The sequence below is a fragment of the Onychostoma macrolepis genome, chromosome 04, assembly GCF_012432095.1.
Source record: "Onychostoma macrolepis isolate SWU-2019 chromosome 04, ASM1243209v1, whole genome shotgun sequence".
NCBI classification, from domain to species: domain Eukaryota; kingdom Metazoa; phylum Chordata; class Actinopteri; order Cypriniformes; family Cyprinidae; genus Onychostoma; species Onychostoma macrolepis.
Window position 1 is genome coordinate 11,826,927 of NC_081158.1, and position 24,423 is coordinate 11,851,349.

The 24,423-nt window shown below is 37.4% G+C and overlaps 1 protein-coding gene and 1 long non-coding RNA gene across 4 annotated transcripts in view; one reads left to right on the top strand and one right to left on the bottom strand.

Moving 5' to 3' along the window:
* The window catches only part of LOC131539417 (uncharacterized), a 35,991-nt gene extending 12,151 nt beyond the window's left edge, over positions 1–23,840 (top strand). For both annotated transcript variants that reach the window (XM_058774005.1, XM_058774006.1), the window contains exon 5: positions 22,261–23,840. In XM_058774005.1, coding sequence (XP_058629988.1) covers positions 22,261–23,024 — 764 coding nt within the window. In that variant the 3' untranslated portion in view covers positions 23,025–23,840. The remainder of the gene's footprint in view (positions 1–22,260) is intronic.
* Positions 5,845–18,361, bottom strand: LOC131539453 (uncharacterized). Of its 2 annotated transcripts, XR_009270854.1 has the most exons (4): positions 18,004–18,361; positions 17,502–17,635; positions 13,757–14,190; positions 5,845–8,644 (listed from the first exon to the last, which is right to left on the bottom strand). It is a non-coding gene; the product is annotated as an uncharacterized LOC131539453 (long non-coding RNA). The 2 variants fall into 2 exon arrangements; XR_009270853.1 differs by lacking the exon at positions 5,845–8,644 and having other exon boundaries at positions 8,665–14,190; positions 18,004–18,348.
* Positions 23,841–24,423: the final 583 nt, after the last annotated feature.

The window sequence follows — 24,423 nt, forward strand, 5'->3', positions numbered from 1 at the left end:
GTACAGCACGTTGGTCCACTTCGGTGTTTTTAAGTGCTTTATAAATAAAGTTTGATTGATTAAGAAAGGGGCCGAGCCACTGACGCCTCGGGCGGCTCACACAACTTGGTAGAAAGAGGGAGCCCGATTCAGATAAGGGGAAACCCTTGACCGAGCTACGAACACAACCATCCTCAGATGGCTATGCTATGTGAGCAATAGTAGCCAGAACACACAAGACCACTGAGAGGCTGGAAGCCTAGAGGACTTCTCAAGATTGCTACCAACAATCCCAGCTAGGACACAAAATGCTATATCCAAAGGGTCTTAGGAAAAAGAACCTTCCTAAAGAGCTGCCCAGACCAAGGGGATGGCCATTAAAACCGCGCAGGAAAGATAGTGCTGCCTAGACAAACTAAAATTATTCCATTGCATAAGTATTCATACCCTTATTTGGGACAGTTGAAATTTAGCTCAGGAGCATTCATATTGCTTGTATATGTTACTGCACTTCAAGTGAAGTTAACCTGTGGCAAATTCAATTGAGTGGGTATGATTTGGAAAGGCACACACGTCTTAATAAAAGGTCTAACAGCTGATAATGCATATCAGAGCAAAAACCAAGCCCTGAAGTCCAAAGAGCTGCCTGCAGAGCTCAGAAACAGGTTTGCGTCAAGCCACAGTTCTGAGGAAAAGTTCAGAAAAAATTCTGCTTCATTGAAGTTTCACAAAAGCATGCAGTCTCTGTTACCCTTAATGGAAGAAGTTTGAAACAACCAGGACTCTTCCTAGAGCTGGACTCCTGGCCAAACTGAGAAACTGATGGAGAAGGGCTTTGGTTAGTGTGGTGACCAAGAACCTGATGGTCACTCTAGTTGAGCTCCATGATCATATATGCAGATGGGAGAAACCTACAGAAGGACAAACATCACTGCATCAAACATCGAAGGATGGACAATACTCCACCGATCTGGGCTTTATGGTGATGTGGCCAAACTCAATCCTCTCTTCAGTTGAGACACATGAAAACACACTTGGAATTTACAAAAAAGCAACTAAAGGACCCTCAGACTCTGAGAAACAAGATTCTCTGGTCTGATGAACATCAATTCCAAACATCATGTTTGAAGGAAACCATGCACTGCTCATCACCTGCAGAGTACCATCCCAAAAGTAAAGTGTGCTGGTAGCAGCCTCATGCTGTGGGTCTGTTTTTCAGTGGCAGGGACTGAGGGACCCGTCAGAGTGGAAGAAAAGCTCAATGCACCAAAATATTGAGAGAGCCTTAATGAAAACCTAATCCAGAGCATTCAGAACCTCAGACCTCAGAAGGTTCACCTTCCAACAGGACAATGACCCTAAGCACACAGCAAGAGTGGCTTATAAACAACTCTGTGAATGTCCTTGAGTGGCCCAGCCACAGCTTGGGCTTGAACCCAATCAAATATTTAAACCTGAAAATGTGTATCTGCCCCCATCCAACCTGACAAATGAGAGGTAAAGAGGAGAGGAATGGCAGATAATTGCCAAATGATGATGTGCAAAGCTTGTCGTATTAAACAAAAAAGACGTTTCAGCTAAATATTTAGTTCAGGGTATGAATACTTATGCAATGTACTTATTTCAGTTTAAAAAAATTAAATAAATTTACAAAGTTGTGACAATTCTGTTTTTGCTTTGTCAGTATGGAGTGTAGATTGATGTGGGGGGAAAAAGTCATTTAAAACAGTTTAACATAAGGCAGCAACATAAAATGTGAAAAAAATGAAGGGGTATGAAGGCACTGTATATACTTAGGAAGGGGCTACCTTCCAAAAAACCAAGTAAACCTTCCTGTGAAGCTGCCCAGACCACAGAGAGTGGGCTATCTACTTATGACCCTAGCAGGGGAGATAGCACTGTCCAGGCAAGGGCTCAGGGAGACCGCTACTTAAAAATCCTAAGGGAAGCAATCTCTGAATTAGCACATAGATATCCTCAGATAGTCATGTACTTAGGAAGGCTACCAGAAGGGAACCGACTGAGATTACCCAGACCACAAAGAGTGGGCTGTCTACTTACAACCCTAGCAGGGGAGACAGCACTGTCTAGGTTAGGGCTCAAGGAGACCGCTACTTAAAAACCCAAAGAAGGGGAGCAATCACCGAGCTATCAACAGCTAGTCCCGCATAGCTAGCCTGAAAAACCCCTTTAAAACCTCTTAAGAGGCTGCCCAGACCACAAAGTGTGGGCTATCTACTTACAACCCTAGAGATAGCGCTATCTAGGCGAGGGCTCAAGGAGACCGCAGTCACTGAGCTAGCACATAGATATCCTCAGATAGCTATGTATGTAGGAAGCAGGGTATCTGCAGGTTTCTAAGAGTTCGATTTAAGACTTTTTAAGACCCATTTAATACCGTGCAGAATGAAATTTAAGACCAGTTTCGTAGTATTAAATTTGCAAACATCACACAATACAACCAATTACCTCAACATACTGTTTATTGATATTGATTATGAAACTAATCATTAGGCAGAACATTGACAGTCTGAGCCTATAAAGATTTCAAACAAACACTGCACAGCAGTAACATGAGGCATGTACACTGCACACCATTAACCTGAACATTTGGTTTTTACTGCACTGATCTCAGTTCTTTGCCTTTTGTCTCCAACTCTGTCTTAATTTGCTGTAATTCACTTGTTTTTTCTTTATATCTATTCCTCAGTGCGTTTGATTTTGTAATGAGCTGTGCCATTAAAGTGCCAGCTTTTCCTTCAGCTTCTTCTGCAAGCTGATCAGCATCCCTCTGCAGGCTCATAGAGACCTGGACCAGAATTCTCTTTTTCTTTTTCAGGTCCTCAATGCTTTCTTCTAATGCTTTCCGTTTCTGTGCCTGGACATCTGTAATTTTCTTTGCCTTTTGCTGATCAAGGTGCATTCTAGACCTGGCAGATGCAGCCGAGGCCAGTAACTCCTTAGAAATAGTTTTTTCAATATTTTCATATTGCATATTTTTCCTATTTTAGTAAATACTGGTAAAATGTACCAACAGTGACATTTAAAAATATTCACTTTTCAATATACCATAAAAATAACAGGTAGCCCATCTGAATTATATAACATTTAGGCTACCCATCTCATAGTAGCCTACCAAAATTTTATTAACAGCAGAAGTGAAATCTTATTGTAGTCTTCAAATCTGGGTACTGTCTTATGTTTTAAAATCACTTACAGAGGAAGTTTGGTCCCATCAGGTTAACATGACAGTCACGACTCATGCTACTGTAAGCTTTTCTTTTTCATTTGTTTTCACTCATGATCTTTACAACACACATTACATATTTCATGGCGCACTCGTTTTATGGGTGTTTGGCGCCACCTATTGTTGTGGGTGTATTATTGACATGTTAAAGTCTAGACCCTGAATATAAGAGGACCGCGTTTTTTCAGATGTATTTCCAAGAAAAAACATTGTCTTAAATTCGGGTCAATACGGTAATACATAATGTTTACACAATCCACTTTCTTACATTTAGAATAATAGGACATTTCATAACTTGATTTACTACACTGAAGTATTCTTTCCTACCAGCAGAGACACCTCCTGACAACTGTTGGGCTTGCAAAAACTTCTGTACCAGTTTTGTCATATTGCTCTTGCACCAGTCAGGGTCAGACAACATCATGCTGGGAAACAAACAGGCCACCTGCCTCACTACAGGATACTTTAATGGGCTCTTGTCCTGTACTTTCTGGATGATGGTAGACATCACTTTGACACAGTCTTTCCTAAACTCCAGAACTGTGAGTTCCCCTATCTTTTTCTGTTTCTGTAGTTCCTGATGGGAGGATGTTAACAACCTATTATAACCTATTATAAAATCAAGCTTTTAGCTGAATCCATCAAAATAACCGTGAAAACAGTACCTTAAGAAGAGATTCTGCACCCTAGCCTATGTTTACTTCCTTTGGGTTGACCCAGCTCTGCTTGTCACTGACATCCAACCTGACTAACTGAAGTGGACTGATATCCTTGAGTACCTCTTTCTTGACAAAACGCCTCAGCATACTCCGCCAAAACAAAAAAATGTTACCCAAATATTACATTTACTTAAGTTCAATTTAATTATTTGACATTCAACAGTAAAAGTACTATTGTAGTATACTACTGTAACAAGTATTGTTGTTAGTGTTTGCTTCATTCCCTAGTCTCATAAGCTATGTATGCTATTAAAAGCAAAATTTCCAAAACAAGATTTAAATTAAAATAATTAGCATTATCAGAATGCTGTACTGGAATTATAATACCTTAATCAGCTCAGCCAAGTCTTTGCCAAGGAATGGAATCACAGGCACATCTGTTTGATAGAAGGTAAGGAAAGGACTGAAGGTCCTTGTGATAGCCATGTAGAAATGTAGCTTTGCTAGAATAAGAGGGTTTTTTCAGCAGCTTCAAGCGTGTCATAAGATGCTGTTCCTGGATTTGGTATCTTCTTTTTCCTAACTGCATCCATGAACATGGTCAATGATTGCCAGACCTCCAAAGCTCTCTCCACGACTGTTAGATTTTCAAGCCACCTGTGTCCACAGAACGGAAGTGGAAATTTTGTGCATTTGGTTTGAGCAGTGAAATCCTCCCTCCTAGCTGGTGCATTGTGGAAGAGTATGTGCAAGTGTGGTGGTTTCTACCTTTTATATATATATATATATATATATATATATATATAATATGCATTTTGGCATGGTCAAGTTTTGTAAGAAAAGGCACTGTTTGTGTTAGGAGGTTCATAAAGAGAGTTCAAAATAGTTATTTTTGACTTATTTCAGTATATGTATACAAATGCGTTTTCTGCATATGTCCACATACAAATATACACTGAACAAAATTATAAACGCAACACTTTTGTTTTTGCCACCATTTTTCATGAGCTGAACTCAAAGATCTAAGACTTTTTTTATGTACACAAAAGGCCTATTTCTCTCAAATATTGTTCACAAATCTGTCTAAATCTGTGTTAGTGAGCACTTCTCCTTTGCCGAGATACTCCATCCACCTCACAGGTGTGGCATATCAAGATGCTGATTAGACAGCATGATTATTGCACAGGTGTGCCTTAGGCTGGCCACAATAAAAGGCCACTCTAAAACGCAATTATAATTTTGTTCAGTGTATTTAATGTTTATGTATAGCATTTACACATACATAGACTTATATACATTACATATTGATATATACTTATGTGCCCTCTAGAAACTTGTTCATCCCAAAGAGGCACAAAATCACTGATGTCAACGGCTATACCATTAACTTCAAAATCTACACTGGGAAGTCAAAATTGCATCTGGGAAAGGCCTGTCTTTTGATGTTGTCACATCACTGGTGAACCTAGACTACCTGGGGTCAGGCTATGTCATTTACTGTGACAATTTCTACACAAGCCCTCTCTTCTTTTGACATGTGCTATCAGCTGGGATTCGATGCATGTGGAACTTGTCGAGAAGGAAGAGTTGGTGTTCCTTCAACCAAACAAAATGCCCTGAACAAAAGGTCACCAAAAGGCTCCATTCACTGGATCATGCCAGATGATCCTGATAAATACATACACAGAATTACAGTATTTCAGTATTCACGCAAACATAATCTGTTGTGTTTTAAGTGAACACTTGGGGAACTGTTGGGGAAAAACATCGAATGTGTAACATTATATTAGATGTCCATTACAGTATAGCTTGTCTGTCTCAATGTTTATAACAATAAAAGAAAAGAGGGAATCAATCGCTGTACTTCATTGAACTGCTTTTGTAGTTTTAAAGTGCCTCTATTATGCATTTTTGAAAATTACACAGCTCTAAGTGAATGAAAACATCCTGCGAAGTTTTAAATCTAAAAGTGCACCGTGTATAGTTATTGTCTTTCAAAAAAAAGATTAGACTCCGAGTCATGAAAATGAGTCATTTTTAAAATGAATCTTTAGCTGTTTCAAGGTGATGTCAATATGAAACATTAGCATATTTATGCCTGCCCACTTGTTGCGCATGCAGACCCTGGAAAACTTGAACCTCCCCTCCCTCAAACACCGTAGCAGGATTGCCTAGCGGGATTCCTGTGGAGAAGACGCTGTAAATCTGATAAACTCCCAACTAATTTTTTCCTCCAACTTCAAAATTTATCCTACATCGCTGCAGAAGCACCGACCCAGTGTTTACAAAGTGAACGTGCAAGGAGGGTCAAACACCCTTTAAAAAAAAAAAAAAAAGGAAACAAAACGATGTAGTACAATTATGAAGTTGGAGGTGAAAAGTGTTGGGAGTTTCTAGACATACCCTGTCTTGAACCATACACAGACAAAGTATGCATGCGCCTCGCAGAGCTAGACAAGACAAGCATTTGTGATTAAAAATTTTATAAACATTTAAAAAAAAAAAGAAAATTACCGATGGTTTCACTAGATAAATTGTGACTGATAAATACTTTGCGACTGAAGAAAAGGAGACATGAACATCTTGGATGACATGGAGGTGAGTAAATTATCAGGAAATTTTTATTCTGAAAGTGGAGTAATTCTTTTAAAAACTGTTGCTGTCATGTACTCTGTACTGTAGCATGCGAGATACGCATTTATTGTGTGTGTTGTGTTCGCTCCGCGCAGCTTGTAGGTCTCGTCTAACAGCCATATCTGTTAGCTCGTAATTGTCTAGAAATGTGTCGATGAATAGTGATAGTTTGTCGTTATTACTTGGAGTTCTGATAAAGAATAGAGCAATACAAACTTTGGTGTACAAACTGCAGTGCTTTATCAATACGTTTCTGCATTGGGCTAACGCATATACCATGGCTGCTTGGGTGTTTACCACCGAGCTGTGGGCTAAGTGATGGTGATGGGCGTTCTGTTACACGAGCTACACGCAGTAGACCAATCACAACAGACTGGGTCATCGGACCAATCACCGCAGATTAGCGTCACGCAAAGGAGGGGTTTGGAAAAATCAATCGTTGAGCGAACTGTTTGGGAGTCGTGAGCAAAAAAGGAAAAAATAAATGCATATTTTAAGACGATGAAAGTGTTTTTTGACCTTGCATGCATGTCAACCTGTTGTTGGGGACTCCCAAAACCAAAATATGAACCTTTCATAACCCAAAATAGGGGCACTTTAATAATTTATTTATTTGTAATGAACACACTGAAGTGATTTTTACATCAGATTATTTGTTTTTCATACATGAATACTTTTGTTTAGACGTAAAATGATAAAGGTAATACGTTATTTGGTTCTTTCTAGGCTGTTTGTTCGACCATTTTTTATTTTAATTTTTTTGTTCTTATTTATAATGGCAAAAATAAAAATAGCTATATTATGACTATTAATATGAAAAAAATTGAAGAAAACTTTCATCTTTCTCATAGTCAACTTTGCTGACTCTTTATCGACTTCAAACGGGTGTAGCAGTAATTTTTTGTCAGATTACAAGAAATCATACATAATTTTGAAGGTCTTTTAATCGAGAGTGTGAAAATAAAAATAACTAATTTTTACAATTTGTTCATTGTGACTCGCATGGTCAGCACAGGTCACATTATTCTCAGGAAGAAGCACGTGTGGAGGCGCTAAATGACAACAACGCATGTGTGCAATGTTTCAGATGGTATGGCAAGTGTAAACACATGACTCGGATATGGGTCACAATTGAAAGAACGTGTAAACAGACAGACAAAAAAATCAGATATAGGCAACAAATCAGAATTGGGCACCAAGACCTGCAGTGTAAACAAGGCCTTTAATGAATAAAGATTAATCAAATACTGCAGTTTAACATTTATTTTACTCATGTCCTTTTATTTATAAAATTTCATTTACATTGCTGCATTTGTCTACACACCAAGCCGACGCCGACAAACTAGTGGCGACGAAAGCAGACTGCGACATGTCGAATCAGCCGAAAAAAAGCTTATGAGGACCAACTTCAGCCGACGGCGCAGAACACACTGAGAAAACTTAGAATCTGCAAATTTTAAAAGATTAATTTCATAGTCAAAGGTTTCTTGGGGAAAAAAGTTTGAGAACTGAATTATAGCAAAGCAGGGACCACCTGGTGCAATCACAGAAGTTATTATGTACAAGACAAAAAAAAAAAAAAAAGGCAAAATTATAAAGAGGCAAAGAATGCAAATGATTATGAAGGTGGACAATCAGATTTGGGCCACAATCAGCTTTAGTGTGAACGTAACTTTAAGTTCACATAGATAGATTTCGCTGACTGAACATGTTGAATCACTGTTTGTCTACCTTGAAACGTCTGAGAAGGGACGTACTGTACTCTGTTGGCTGTCGACATTGGTCTGCATCTGTTGGTGTGGATTGGCTTTAAGTGTGATGGCAAAAGATATTAAACAATTAAACTGCCTTCCTCCCGAGTGAATACATGGGCTATTTTTTTAATTACTCCTATTTTTAATCCTCTTTCTACTCTCAGAGTACTGCAGTTTCTTTCCAGAATGTGTTCACAAAAATGATGTTGAAACTCTGTCCACGTTGATGGCAGGTGAAGTAGGCTAACTGTTAGATTTGGTCTTGTTTGTACCATCGGTATGGATTTTTCTGCAGCTATGAAATTGTCTCCCATATAGATTTTTCTCTTTTATTTCTTTCAGTTCTTGATTTTCTCTCAGTGCCATCAGGTCTAAAGTGAAAAAATACAAATACAAGTTAAAAGCAATTTAATAGCTCAAACCAACAGACATCAAAACCAAGATACAGTGCACAGCATAAATAAGTACACCCCCTCTGAATAAATATAAAATGTATTTTCTTAATGATCACTAATATAAATCATGGAAAGATGGCAGAATTGAAATGTATTAAACATATACTTAATAAAAACAACAAAATATATGCCAATATTTTCTTTAAGATAAGTAAATTAGCCAATTTTGTTTAAATGAAGGAATGCAGAAATGAGTACATCCTAGATTTAATTCAGCAAATGTATAATATTCTAGTACTTAGTATGTCCTCCAGAACTAAGTATAGACCATTTCAACGGCTGTTCGGCTGTTTAAGGAAGTGACGTCTTTGGTCCTCGGATGTTTCCGGTTAATGTTCGAGCGCATTCGAAACAATGGTGGCAGGCGCTTGATACGCAGTAGGATTGCGATAATTTATTTAATTCTGCTGTTTAAATTGTCAAAATTAAAATTGAGATCCTTGTTGCTCAGTGGTTGGGTGCTCCCTCTGGGCTGGAACTAACATTCATTTATAAATAATCGGAAATTAAAGGGTTTAGATTTCCGAGAAACGCACCTGGATTGCAGCAGTGAAGCGAGAAGGCAGAATAGCAACTAGCAGCTCTAGGATATAACATTTCCATTCAGGTAAGGAAATTTCTTTACGTTAACTCTTCAAGTATGATGCAGCATTGTGTTTCCATCATTGTTTACATATGCGCCTAGTGTTTTGATTCTTTTTTAGTGAAAAAGGCCAAGCTTTTATTTCCGTTTTATTGCAAGCATTATGAGGGCTATAATTAAATATGAGTTCACATTAGTTGTCCAGCTATCTTGTCAGCAGATAAATGCAGTGCGTAACACATTATAGAAATGTATACTGTAAACTTGAATGTTGTATAGTGTAACAGTTAACTGTAGTTTACAAAAGGTAACGGTAAAAAAAAAATTAATCACTTATTAAGTACTAATTAATTCCAACATGTACTGATGTATTAAACAATAATAGCATTATTTTTAAATATTGTGCATTAAATTAAATAATTTCTACTTTTGTCTTTAGGAAAGCCATCATCTGTAATGTCACTGAGTGCTACAGGGAGACAGGACAGTGCCAAACCACATGTGACCATATGAACACCCAGATGTGTTTGAGAACTTGAGGATGAAATGCAATGTAGTACATAAAGCCGCTCATGGCCAGGCCAGATACTGACTGCTGCTTTTGATATTGATCACATATTAATAAATGGAAACAGTTGAAAGTGAGAGGATGTCTTTTGTTTATATGCAGTATTGGTCAAAAGTCACACTATACATTATTATTAGTATTAGATTTATTACTATTAGACACATTACTATTTTTAATGTTTTTAAAAGACGTCTCATGCTCATCAAGCCTCCATTTTATTTTATCAAAAATACAGACAAAAACAGTAATATTGTGAAATATTACATTTTTAAAAAATGGTTTTGTTTTAATATTCTTTGTATTTATTTCTGTGATGCAAAGCTGAATTTTCATCAACCTTTACTCGTCTTGTCACATGATCCTTCAGAGATCATTCTTATGTGCAGATTTGATATTTGGTTATTGTCAGTGTTGGAAACAATTGTGTTGCTTGATATTTTTCTGGAAACTGTGATACTTTATACACAATTGATTGATTGAATCCTGGCAGGGATTTTCAAAATATAGAAATCTTTCCTAACAGTATGTCCTTACTATCACTTTTTTAATCAATTTAAAATCCTTGCTGAATACATGTATTAATATTCTTTCAAAAAATAAATAAATAAAAAATACTGATCCCAAACTTTTGAACAGTAGTAGCATGTTGTTACAAAATATTTATATTTTAAATAAATGCTGTTCTTTAATTCTTCAAAGAATACTAAAATTATCACAGGTTATAAAAAATATTAAGCAGCACAATTGTTTCCAACACTGATAATAAGCATATTAGAATGATTTCTGAAGGATCATGTGACACTGATAACTGGAGTAATTATGCTGTAAATTCAGATTTGATCACAGAAATAAATTATATTTTAAAGCACATTAAAATAGAAAACCATTATTTTAAATTGTAATATTTCAAAATATGACTCTTTTTGTCTATTTTTGATCAATTAAATGCAGGCTTGATGAGCATTGGAGACTTCTTTCAAAAAGTCTTGTTTTGTTTTTCTCGTCTGGTCGACGCTACAGAGTTCTGAGCACCAGAACGGCCAGCACAGAAACAATTTCTTCCCTCAGACAATCCATCTCATGAACACCTGACAATAATTGTGGAATACACACTATTCATGTCCAATTCTTCTTTTTATTATCTGTATTTTTTGTCCTGTCTCTGTCATCTGTTGCACTGTGGAAGCTTCTGTCACGAAAACAAATTCCTCGTATGTGTAAACATACCTGGCAATAAAGCTCATTCTGATTCGGAAAAACATTAAAAATAGTAATAGTGCCCACACTTTTGACCAGTACTACTGTATGTGTATGTGTTTACAGTAAATGTGCATAAAAACATTTATACCCACATATATACTGTATTTAGTGTGTGTGCATTTATTAATCTGTTAATTCCACAGCAACAAACTTAACCAAACTAAGCACACATTTTAAAACTAATAAAATCAGTAATAATGGCATGTAGTGATTAGTTTATTAGCATTCATATAGCGTTGTAATATACATGCATGTTCTGTAAAGCTGCAGTGAAACTATGTATTGTGAAAAGCGCTATACAAATAAATATGGAAAATAATATTTGCATAGATATACAGACTGACCCAGCAATGCAAGTGAAATGTCAACTAATCGGCTCCCTGGACATCTTGGCGACAAACCATGATAAGTACGTAAGTGACACTGTTTGTCTAGCTTCAGTTTAACCGAACATAAGACTGATGTCATCCATTGTACGAACAAATGATCCCAAACTTTCCGCTATGCAGTTAATTGTAAGCATCCAGACTGCGATACATTTACCGCCATCTCTCGCATACACGCACAGGCAGCATCAGTCAGAGCCGCTTTGAGCTGTTCAGAAGACTACTTTTAATGCTCCTTGTAGGTTTGTGCCTCAGAAATATTTAGGGTATTCCAATCACCGTTTATTTATTTATTTATTTATTAAATAACTTAAATATTACGTTTTTGCTAGACTAAAATAGTACGCGCTTGTTTTGAGAGATCTGAGATTTAAAAATGGCGCTACCGGAAATGCTTCAGGGCCAGACATGCGCAGTAGAGTTCCAACGCCTTTGTTATTGTTTACGTCTTTGAAATGGTCTATAGTGCTCTGACCCTTCTTGGCACAAGTTCCCGAGTGTACAAGTTCATGACAAATTTTAACATCTGTCCTGTTTAACTCCTGGAGGACCATCTCCTTGAATGCTCTGGTCTTTAATGGGGAGTTTTGCTCATCTCGTCTCTATAGAATCCCCCACAGCTGCACAAGAGTGTTAAGATTGAGTGAAATACATGTCCACTGAAGGATTTTCACCTTGGGAGAATGAATATCTTCATTGTCATGCTGAAAAAAATGCCCAATAATGCAGGGAATGAGGGGAGGATAGCGTCTTCTGTTTCAAGTTTTTGTATTCCATCACAGTGGTGTGTGAATTCATGACAGTGTTGATAAAGCACAACTCCCTCACACCTTCAGCACTCACTCATCCCTATATAAGAGCTTTACTACCACTGAACGGCACTGTGGGTATCAACCACTTCTCACTGTACTCCTCCTCTAGCAACACAACATTTTGGATGCTTTTGGATCCAAAATGATTAACTTGGTCTCTTGAGAACAGAGTATGGATTCCCAGAAGTCTCTATTTTGTAAATATGGGCCTTGGAAGAGGTTAAATGAGTTTATTTTGCTTTGGCTACAGTAGGTAATTCTAGTGGTGACAACAACCATGCATGTCACTTCTGCAGGCTGCATCATACTCTGTGACATAAAGTGTCACTCTTTTCATCTAGCTTTTGACGGCTATGAGACACTTGCATGTTAAAAAATGAATACCTGATTATTTCAGGAGCCTTGTTTTTGAATGTCGGTGCTACTTCTGCTATATTTTCACACTTAAAACAATAATTTGGTATTCCTCTCGTAACATTGTCCTCTTTTATGCTAAGAAATAAGTCACCTGGCAGTTCTCTGCCAAGTGCTTCCACTGCTGCCAGCATTAAGCCTGAGTATGATTCAGTGGGCTATAACACTTTTAATTGTCAGGAAATTACTTGTCTTTAACAGTTTTGGTTCAATATACTCACCTGTTGATCAAAAATAGCCTTAAACCTATACACTTTTTTTTGTTTGTTTTATTTAGTAATTTTCAGGAGGGGGTACTCATTTTTGCAACACAACATTTTATCACTTTGATAAGAAAATCTTATTTTGCTGAATAATTTTGACATTCTTCTTTGCTAATTGATCAAGCAGGCTTGATGGAACATTATATCTCCAAAGAACCCTAACATGTCATCTAAGTAAAGAGTAATTGCTGAATTTGTTAAGCTTTAGAAGGGTTTTACTCATTTATGCTGTGCACTGTATAAACACCAAAACCAACATCATGCAACAAAACTGTTTTTATAGACCAGTCCTGAATCTTCCATTCATGTCTAAAATTTTAGTCCTCTTTATTAAGCAATGGTACTTGTGAACCGTTTCAGTTTGCATTTAAGCAAATTATTTATTCAAGTGATGCATGACTTTTTGGCATCCAATCATGAGTACATCTTTCTTCTAACACTAATAGTGCTTTTGACAACATAGATCACAACATTGTTTTGGTTAGCTTGAGAATTATGACAAAGACAGCACAACCGTCCAAGTTAGTACAGAGTATTACTGATGTTACAGCTGTATCAACCAACTGTTAATATCAATGAAAAAATAAATCGTTAATGAAAATAAGCACCAGTGAATTTCATTGTTTACTAATCATGTCTGCAGACAATGTATGAAAAAAAATCATCCCCAGTCATGTCACTTTATTGTAATTAATAACATTTCTGTGGATCCCTCACAGTTTGGAGGTGTAAGGACTCTCACCTGTGTGACTTCTCATGTGTGAAACGGGTTGCTTTACGACTGAAACTCTCGTTTGAAAGGCTTCTCTCCAGTGTGAATTCTCATGTGTGACGTAAGATTTCCTGCTTGTAAGAAGCTATCTCCACACAGTTTGCAGATGAAAGACTTCTCTCCAGTGTGAACATACATGTGTTCTTTAAGGTTTCCTTTTTTAACAAAACTCTTTCCACACTGTTGACATGTGAAAGGCCTCTCTCCAGTGTGAATTCTCATGTGTACATTAAGGTTTCCTTTTTGTGTGAAAATCCATCCACACTGATGGCAAGGGTAGTTTCTTTTAGATTTAGTCTTCCGAACTGATTTTTTTTCAGGCCGTATGAAATCATGTCTCTCATAGTGATTTTTCTCTTCCATTTCTTTCGGTTCTTCTTTCTCCTCTTTCAGTGCCATCAGTTCTAAAGTGGAAAAGACAAATACAAGTTAATGGCAGTTTAATGGCTCAAAGCAGCAGACATTAAAACCAAGACAAGCATCAAAACAGATCAAAACTAGCACTATCCAACAAAACTGGGTAATTATAGACCTGTCCTCTTCACTACGCTATGGAACTTGTGAGCAATTTCTGTCAGGATTTAAGCATCATCTTAGGAAATTTGTTTAAATTCACTGATTTATTCAGTAATTAATCAATTGACGTCTTTATGAGCGAGTCCGATTTTAAAGAATCATTTTAATGAAACATTTTAAAATAGACTGCAGTATCTCTGCAGTAGCTCGACAATGAGGAGTGCCTGATGGCCCGGAGCCAGCATGAAGGGTGCTCGGGATAGTTTACAGATTTGTCAAATATTACGTTATTATTATAATTAGTCTGTAAACAGCCATTAACAGAGGCTAGAGATGCTGAAGACAGACACAAAGAGGATAAAATTCTATAGCAGGCAGAGCAAGATCAATGCTCAAGATGCGCAAAATATAGGAATCCTAAATATTGAATTTTATATGAATGTGTTTCTGAGGGGAACTGGCTGTTTTCAGAAAAGTTTACATGGCGTTTTCTTTTCATCTTGCCTCTTTATAATGCATTTAAATGAATGTTAATACACCGCAGAGCTTCTGTGTTTACAGTGGTAACCAAGGAAACGCTGTATTACTGTTTCATAAGCACCACCTGCTGTCAGAGAGTGAAACTTCGTCTCATTCAACCCGTCTGCTGTTTCTGTTTCTTGCACGTTTTATGTAGCATAATTTCACAAAGCTAGTCACACCATTCTGTTTTTGCCATAGATTTTGAAATTATACAGCAGGGCTCCTCAAATCTGGACCTCGAGATCCACTTTCCTGCAGAGTTTAGCTGTAACCCTAATCATACACACCTGAACAGGCTAATCAATGTCTTCAGGATCATTAGAAAATCACAGACAGGTGAGTTTGATCAGGGTTGGAGCTAAACTCTGCAGTGGATTGGACCTCCAGGGTAAGATTTGAGGAACCCTGTTATACAGTCTAATATAAATCTATAAATATAAAATGAATCATTCATATATCAAACATTGCACTTTTTTTTTTTTTTTTTTTGGATTGATTCATGATTGAAATGCAGTGGTTGCCTCTAATTTAAAATGGCTATGAAAAATCAAGGTGCAACACAGAGTGAAGAATATGCAAATGTTATTTTATATGTGATTATTCAATTTCTGTACCTGAACACCTACAAACATAAAACCTTTAGCAAAATTTAATTTCTATCTTTGTGCTATATTTAATTGTGCTATTACCTGCAATTTATTCATTTGTTCTTATTTACTAGCTGTCACTTGTCTTTAATAATGTTTGAACTTTACATTTGTTAGGCTAGTGGTTTTTACTGTGTTCAGGGTTCCCGCGGGTCCTTAAAAAGTTTTACATTTATTTGTATCAAATTTAAGGTCATAAAAAGTCTTAAATTGTACAAGAAAGTCTTAATTATGAATTTGGATATAGACCAGAATCACGATACAGCTTAAATGTAACGATTAAACTTCAAAAGGCTATGAATAAATATGATTATGCCATAGTCTGTCTGAATACTCGATTCTGATTGGCTGGCAGGTGTTGATTAAATTCGTTGAACCGCACAGGTAGTTCCAGGTCAGTTTAATCACGTTCTATATTAATGCGCTTCCTATAAACATTGGTCACCATTGTAACATACATTTTTGTGTTTGTGTTTGTTCCGAAGATGAACGAAGGTCTTACGGGTTTGGAACAACATTAGGGTGAACTAACACTTTAAAAGTTGTCATTTACCACCTCCACACGTGCTTCCTCCTGAGAATAATGACATCATTAAACCACAGAGAATGACCAAATTGACGCAGTTTTAATGACGTACAGAACACAATGCCTATATAAAAATCCAATCTGCCTGTTTACACGACAGTCGCATTGGCACATATCTGATTTATATCAGATGTATTTCCACATTTGTATGAGGCCTGAAACCGATCTCAAAATATCCGAATGCAGGCTTTTTTCCCCCTGTTTACACTGTCATAGAAAAGATCCAATCTGTGTCACATGAGCAAAAAATCGGAATTGGGTCACATTTAACTGACAGTGTAAACGGGGCCATGATGACTCTCCAAAGCAAAAGGAGGCCAACCTATGCACTACACTAGAAGTAGATGTCAAGGAGGCACACAGTGCACCTAACAAATTGATATTGCTGCCCAGGTGGAACTCTAAGCAGAGGAGGCTTCTCTATAGGGAGAGGAAGCCTAAACACTCCTCTCTACAAGCAGTAGCCAAAGAGGCTCATAGTTGAGCCTGACAACCAATTTCCCCCTTTGGGCCGTTTTCCTGGTTGCATTCACACCTACAGCAAGATCTCTGCGGCCGACAGCGACGTCTTTATTTGCAGCACTTACAAACGTCAACAACCGGTGAACAGAGGGTGCTGTGATTGGAGCTGTTTTTGTTGTGTGTTTTGTGATAACAGACGTGGAATGTAAATGTACAATTTACGCGATTAAAAAAAAAGCACGAAAATCTGACTACACTTCCTATGACAACTTGCAGTATTATATACAGGGGTGCACATACATTTCTCTGCCTGGTTCTCATAAGAGAACCTGGAGATTTGGTTTGGTCCTCACGCTGCACAAAGTGTGACGTATTAAATATAACTATAAAAAGAAAATTAATAATAGTAGTAATATTATTGCATTTTATTTAGTTATTAATTAATAATTAGATCATAATTTAATCTGTGCAACTTCAAAATATATTTAGGAGCATTTGTGCGAGTGCATATAATTGTTGTAGTGCGACCGGTTTTCTTTTCTCTAAAAACTTTCACAGTTATGTGCCTTCTGTGTGCCGATACGGTCTGCCGTTCTATCAAACGTTACATAATTTAATGCAGATTTTAGATTGGTTAATATTAGCTGTCAATCACTCAGTCACTGCCTTCCGCTGTCAGGTGACAGGGAGCTAACCACCGCGGGAAATGCAAAGGGCTGAAGAGAGAAAATGGAAAGAAACACTGACAGATTTATTTTGTAAACCACCTAAAGTTACAAATAATGGTGCTGGTGATAGCGATCATGTGGTGAATGTTGATCCATCAGCCGAAAAGGTGTCGACACGAGACGACCCGCTCCATGTCAAATCAAAGCGCTTTCATTTGGACACTCATATGACTTTCTTCAAAATTCATTTCTGCAGAGCTGGACATTTGAATAAGGATCAAATGAGTGAGTTCACCTTTGACAATGAAACCAACCTGTTTGTTCCTCAGTATCTTCTTGATTCATGCTGAATACTTCTAAAATCTTTATGTCTTCACTCTCCTGTTTAATAAAGGCCATCTTTATAGGCAGTGTCACGTGGATCTCAGTCGCTTCAGCGGGAATGTTTCTGTGTTTGGGGAAAAAAAAAAAAAAGTAAATCTTTCCAGTCAGTCAGTAACAGTTAATGGCCTGATTAGCAAATATAAACAACAATAATGAATATCTTGAACTCCAAATTGTCCTGCTATGAACAATGAAGTCAGTAACCATTCAGATCTCACAAGTACAACACACTATCAGTTCTTGGTTCATAAAGTCACACACGACTATATTAATTAGATGAATGAGTCAGATTAAATGAGAAACAGCTGCAGCTGATCTCACTGAAAACAGCCGTCTCTTCAGAATCAGACTCATTCGTCGCGCGGGATGTTTTTGATTCGTTAAAAAGAAAAGGCTCAATACGTTTTTACACGGGTGTGTTTGTTAACTTACCGTTGTGTTTACACTGTTGTGAAAGAGCGATTCAATCGTTTCAGTTGAGTTTTAAAAAGCTCCGTTTCTCTCATCACTGCTGGCCAGCGACTGAATTCTTGTTCAAGATAAACTGATTCACGATAATTACAAGCATCTGTTACTCGCGCGTGGATCCGCTTTACTCACAAAAATAACACTAATGTTGGAAAAACTATACTGAAATCTGAACAGTTTGCATCGATTTTAACATTTTAAATGAGTAAAAACACAAAACCTTCCCTCTGCCTAAAAACAACAGACGCAGGAGCGCGGCGCGGCCTTGTGACGTCATGTAGCAACACCAAAATAAAAGTCCTCTTTATTCTCGTGTAGATTTCCGGCAGATCAAAGTTTGAACATAATTCTTTTAAACAGTCCCGTGTTATGCAAGAACTGAAGAACTACCTCAGAGATCAGTTTATGCTCGTCACTGTGTCCAAACAGTAAAAGATGTAACACTTCAACTCCAAGTCCTGCCAGTGTAACTGATATGAATAATTAATTGACTTGATTTAATTTGCTTTCTTTTCTTTCCTATATTGATTTATATATATATATATATATATACAGTGGTGGAAATGGCCAGAATTCGGTGGGGGTACTCTAGCTTGGAAAGGGGTCGGGGGGTTAATAATGGTAATTTTAGATGACCTTTCGGATGTATTTAATTATAAAACACTTTATAATCTATAATAACATTTATTAACAACGTATTTAATATTTTCTCTAAACTTTCTTGTATATTTAGACAAGCACCTGCAATTCTGGCCAAATTAAAGATATGTTGTGTGTGAATTTGCACATATTACTTTGCAAAAACGTTTGCAGTTAGTTTTTAATATTACATTCTTGAGGACTCTATGCTTACATTTCTTTTCAGGAGCACTAGTAAAAAAAAATAAATACATAAATAAAAAATAGGAACAGACCTTCTGATCAATGACAGGAGGGTCATTCCTGGGATTCGGTAACATTTCAACTTGGAATATACATGTTTTTCAACTACATGTGATTCAACTTCTAAATACCCCACATCATTAGGCACATATCATTTACATTTACATTTAGTCATTTTGCAGACACTTTTATCCAAAGCGACTTACAATTTTGGGAATACATAAAGCGATTCATCTTGAAGAGGCAATCCGACAAACGAAGTGCTTGTAACACCAAGTCTCAGGCATTGTTTAAATAAGTACAAGCTAGCAAGGTTAGGAATAAATAAGGAGAAAGAGTTTTTTTTTTTTTTTTTTTTATGTGTAGAGTGAAGTCGAGTAGTGTCGAAAGAGATGAGTTTTCAGTTGTTGCTTGAAGATTGACAGGGATCCAGCACTCCGAATATGGGTGGGAAGATCATTCCACCAGCCAGGAATGGTGACGAGAATGTTCTGGAGAGTGATTTTGAGCCTCTTTGTGATGGTACCACGAGGCGTCGCTCACTAGTTGTTCTATAAGCAAGCATCAGTGTCTTGAACTTGATGCGAGCTGCGATTGGTAGCCAATGCAATGAGATAAAGAGAGGTGTAACATGGGCTCTTTTGGGTTCCTTGAAGACCAGTCGTGCCGCCGCATTCTGAATCATTTGTAGAGGTTTGACTGTGTTTGATGGAAGTCCAGCCAGAAGAGCATTGCAGTAGTCCAGCCTAGAAATGACAAGGGCCTGGACAAGAAGTTGTGCAGCATGCTCCGTCAGAAAGGGCCTGATCTTTCTGATGTTGTGTAGTGCAAACCTGCAAGATCGAGCAGTCTTTGCAATGTGGTCTTTGAAGGTCAGCTGGTCATCAAAGATTACACCAAGATTTCTGACCGAAGTTGATGGGGTAATTGTTGATGAACCTAACTGGATCGTGATGTCATGCTGTAGAGTTGGAGCGGCAGGAAAGACAAGAAGCTCAGTCTTTGCCAGGTTGAGCTGGAGGTGATGTTCTTTCATCCATGCCGAGATGTCTGACAGGCAACCTGAGATCCTTGCAGCTACCGTTGGATCATCTGGTTGAAAAGAGAGATAGAGCTGTGTGTCATCAGCATAGCAGCGGTAGGAGAATCCATGTGCCTGTATGATGGGACCCAGTGATGTAGTGTATGTGGAGAAGATGAGGGGTCCAAGAACCGATCCCTGAGGAACCCCAGTGACCAGTGTATGTGCTTTGGATACCTCCCCTCCCCAGGCCACCCTGAAAGACCTACCAGTGAGATAGGATTCAAACCAGCGAAGTGGAATTCCAGTGATGCCCAGGGATGAGAGGGTGGAGAGGAGTATCTGATGATTGACAGTGTCAAAAGTGGCAGATAGATCCAGCAGAATGAGGACTGATGATTTGAAATGAGCTTTTGCAATTCGCAGGGCTTCAGTGACCGAGAGAAGCGCAGTCTCAGTTGAATGGCCACTCCTGAAACCTGACTGTTTAGCGTCCAGTTTGTTGTTCTGTGAAAGAAACAATGAGACCTGGTTGAAGACAACACGTTCAAGTGTTTTCGCTATGAATGGAAGGAGAGAGACAGGTCTATAGTTTTCTATAAGAGAAGTGTTTAATGTAGGTTTTTTGAGCAGTGGGGTTACCCGAGCCTGCTTGAACGCAGTGGGGAAGATGCCTGTGAGGAGGGATGTGTTGATGATGTGTGAGTACTGGTAAGAGCATGGGAGAGATTGCTTGCAGAAGGTGTGAGGGGATTGGGTCAAGAGGACATGTTGTAGGATGGTTGGAGAGAAGAAGTTTGGATACTTCAGCCTCCGTCAGGGGACAGAAGGAGAAGATGGGAGGTTTAGCAGTGGATGTGGTTGGTTGGGGGTCCTGTGTGCGTGGAGGTGAGAACTGATCACTGATCGATCTAGTTTTGTCTGTAAAAAAAGTTGCAAAGTCATCAGCTGTAATAGAAGTGGTGGGAGGTGGTGGAGGGGGACAGAGGAGAGAATTAAATGTTCTGAAGAGATTACGCATGTCTGGAGCGCTGTTGATCTTGTTGTGGAAATGTGAGGATTTGGCAGTGTGGACATCAGCAGAGAAAGATGAGAGCAGAGACTGATACCTACTCAGGTCCGACGGGTTGTTTGATATCAAACCTCCAAAAAATATTCATCATATTTTAATATATCATATTTTCCCACCTCAGGCATTAAAAGACCTTTTATCAATTTGAGTTTTTTTTCCAGCTTTTTTTTTTTTTCTCAACCCTGTAACGGACAAAATGGGACTGGTTTAAAAAGGATTTTACACAGAACTCGTTCTAAAACAAACATCTACCTACTGCTCTTGTGTCCCTGATAACAAATGTAACATTTATCATTTTCACATTTTTATAGGACTGAAGCTAAAAATACACAAATTTTGTCTACAGTCTCTTTATTTTTGTAAAAAAAAAAATTTAATTTAAAATTTTAACTAAAACCACAATTGTATTGTTTTAGCCCATAACATGTCAGATGGTAATCAGCAAGAAATACTTTTGTTCTTAATTGTCTTCCCTATATTTTTCTAAAAATATTAATGTGACAAGGTGTGATGGGGTTGAAGACTGTAACACATTTGAAGGGATACATTGCCTCAAATTAAATTTTTTGGTTTTGTTTCTCTCTCATATTGTCCCCTTGTTTCTGGGTCAACATATCTGCATGGCCAACATTGTCTTTCTGCTGCAAATGTGGGCAATTTCTGATGTATGATGCTTGTCCACGTTTAAGTGGACATATTACATCAAAAATTATTTTTAATATAAAAATATGAGTTGTCATGATCTTGGAGTATATATATTTACTGAAACCATGACTATTTTATATTTTTTCATTAAAATTATTAATAAATGAAGCAAATAACTCAACACTGTCACAAGTTTACAACCCTGTAACAGTGTGTGTGCTTCACAATGTGGGTCCCATATAGGTTTGAACATATGGGACCATCGTGAGATCTGTGGGCAAAATGATTTCACACTTAAAATACATCTTTATACCTTTAAACTTTTGGTTAATAGTCACTTTTTAAACAAAGAATATAACTGTTTAATATTTTATGGATCTGATCAAAATTTTGAAATTTTTTTTAAATGAAAATATGTGAATTATCAATATTACAATGTAGCCGTTATTTTATAAGAGTATCTTTGTTTGTAAAGGTGAATGTTTCATCATTAATCTCTCACTATGTACTTAAATAAAATATTTAAAATATATACTACAGATATTTCAGAGATAAAAGTGAAAATGATTTATTGTTTTCTGTCCTTTTTCCTCTCCTTTAGATGAGATGACACCACCACTGCCCTTTGCTCCCTCTCCACAAGCTGCTCGCACAGGTCCCATCAAGGCAGGCGGTCTACTTTTTGTCCTGGACCATTTTCGGTGGACACAGCCCATGAGGGATTCCATTGATGGCCTTCTGACAAAGTACCATGGGCAGAAAGACCTTCTCACCCAGGTGGATGCGGAGTATGCTGCCCTTGTGCAGGCTGCCTCCAGGGATCCCAATAGCCTTTTACACCCCACCATGAAACAGCATATCTCACGTTATGTGCAACACCTGGCCAAGATGACAAACACAAGTTCATCCCTGAACACCAGTTCAGAGGAACTCCTGGAGACCCAGCAGCTGTGGCATCACCTCACAGAAGGTAGTGAAATCGTAAGTGTACCAGTGGTAACCCTCCCACCTGCCCCAGTGAACCCACCCAGTAATAAGCCCCAGGAGTTCCCGCTAACTAAGGATGAGATTGAACAAATGGTGAAAGAGTTTGTGGAGAAGCAGCAGCAACAGCAGCCTGTTGAAAAGAGGACACAGAACTGTCTTGCTTGTGGCCAGCCAAAGTCACGTTACCTTGGTGATGGCTCCTCCATTCATTTTTTTGATACTTTCATACTTTTACTGCTCTACAAAGGTATACCAGATGTATGCAGAGGGAAGGCCTCACCAATCCTCGAATGCCCTTTGCTGACTTTGCTGAAACACCTTTTTTTAAACAAGAGCTACAGGCCGCAAAGCAGCGTTCTGCAGAGGCAAGACAGGTAATGGAGGAGCGGAGAAAGAGAAAGGCCATGGAGCAGCATCCCACTGGTCGCCTCTGTAGGTTCTGCCACAAGCCACTCAAACAAGGCCCAGAGAGTCCACACATACATACTGGGTTCCCGGTGTGGCAGGGAAATATGTCTATTGTCCTGCCAGAGTGTTTTCCCTATATCAGACAGAGGGGATGACTCACGAGATGACTTGGGCAGAGTTCTGTCAGTCTTCCTTTTATGAGGCTGAAAGGAAGAGATGGGCAGCAGAAAAGGGAAAGTGACTGTCCTCATGTTTCCTGGTTTTGAATGTATGTATTGTAATTATTGTATCATAAAAATATAACTCTGTATCTTGTTTGTTGGTATGTTCTTGCCTTATTTGCCTTTCTGTTTTTTTTTTGTTTGTTTGTTTTACTTTGGAATACTATGTTGACTCCATGCAGGATTGTAAAATGTAAAAAAAAGTCTGCTTAACTTTTACTGTTATATATGCATCATTTTTTATTTATCAGTGGAATTTTTTTTTACCATTCTTTCAAAACATTTTCAAAACACTGTTTTTACATTTTATTAGTTTATTACTTTTGGCACAATCATATTCATAACTGTACTATATACATGTACATGGACAGTATCATCTGTTTAACTGAAAAAAGTACTGTGTAGCCTCTTTCTAAAAAAGCATGTTCTTTTTTTGCGTTTTTCCTGTTCTCCACAACTTTAGATTTTATTACTATTATTAATTTTGTTTTTGTTGTTGTTTAATCTATAAATGTAAATTGTTTCATTTATTTCCATTTGTTCATTAAAATATCAAGTATTGGCCTTGTTTGCATTGCATTTTAGTGTGTTTTTAAATTAATTTTATTTACTTGCATTATTTTATTTTGATTTGTAAACACTAAATATTAATAACAGTTACTATTAAACATACATAATTGTACATAATTATTTAATTTAAAATTCTTGTTTTTTTCTGTGTTCTTCACAACTTTAGATTTTATTATTATTATTGTTTAATCTATAATTATTTAATGTATATTTAATCAATTATTTTATGTTTTGGTTAGTACTGTACTGTAGCAATTACCTTTTTTCAGTTTTATATAATATGTATATTATTGTACTATAAATAAAACGAGAGCCTTTCTGATTTTTATTGTTTATTGGTTGTATTTCATATATATGGGTTTTCTGTACATAGTTATACAAATATAAAGCAAACGTCTCTTTAAAAATAAATGTCTAAAACATGATCAAAATGTTCTTTTCAATTAATCACATTCACATTTTCTATATTAGCGATAACTATACCCTATTATAATGTAAATGTTTATTAAGGTCGTTGCACATTTTGTACATCCTACACGAGAACAATTATTACAAGATTTATTTTATCTTTGTGCACA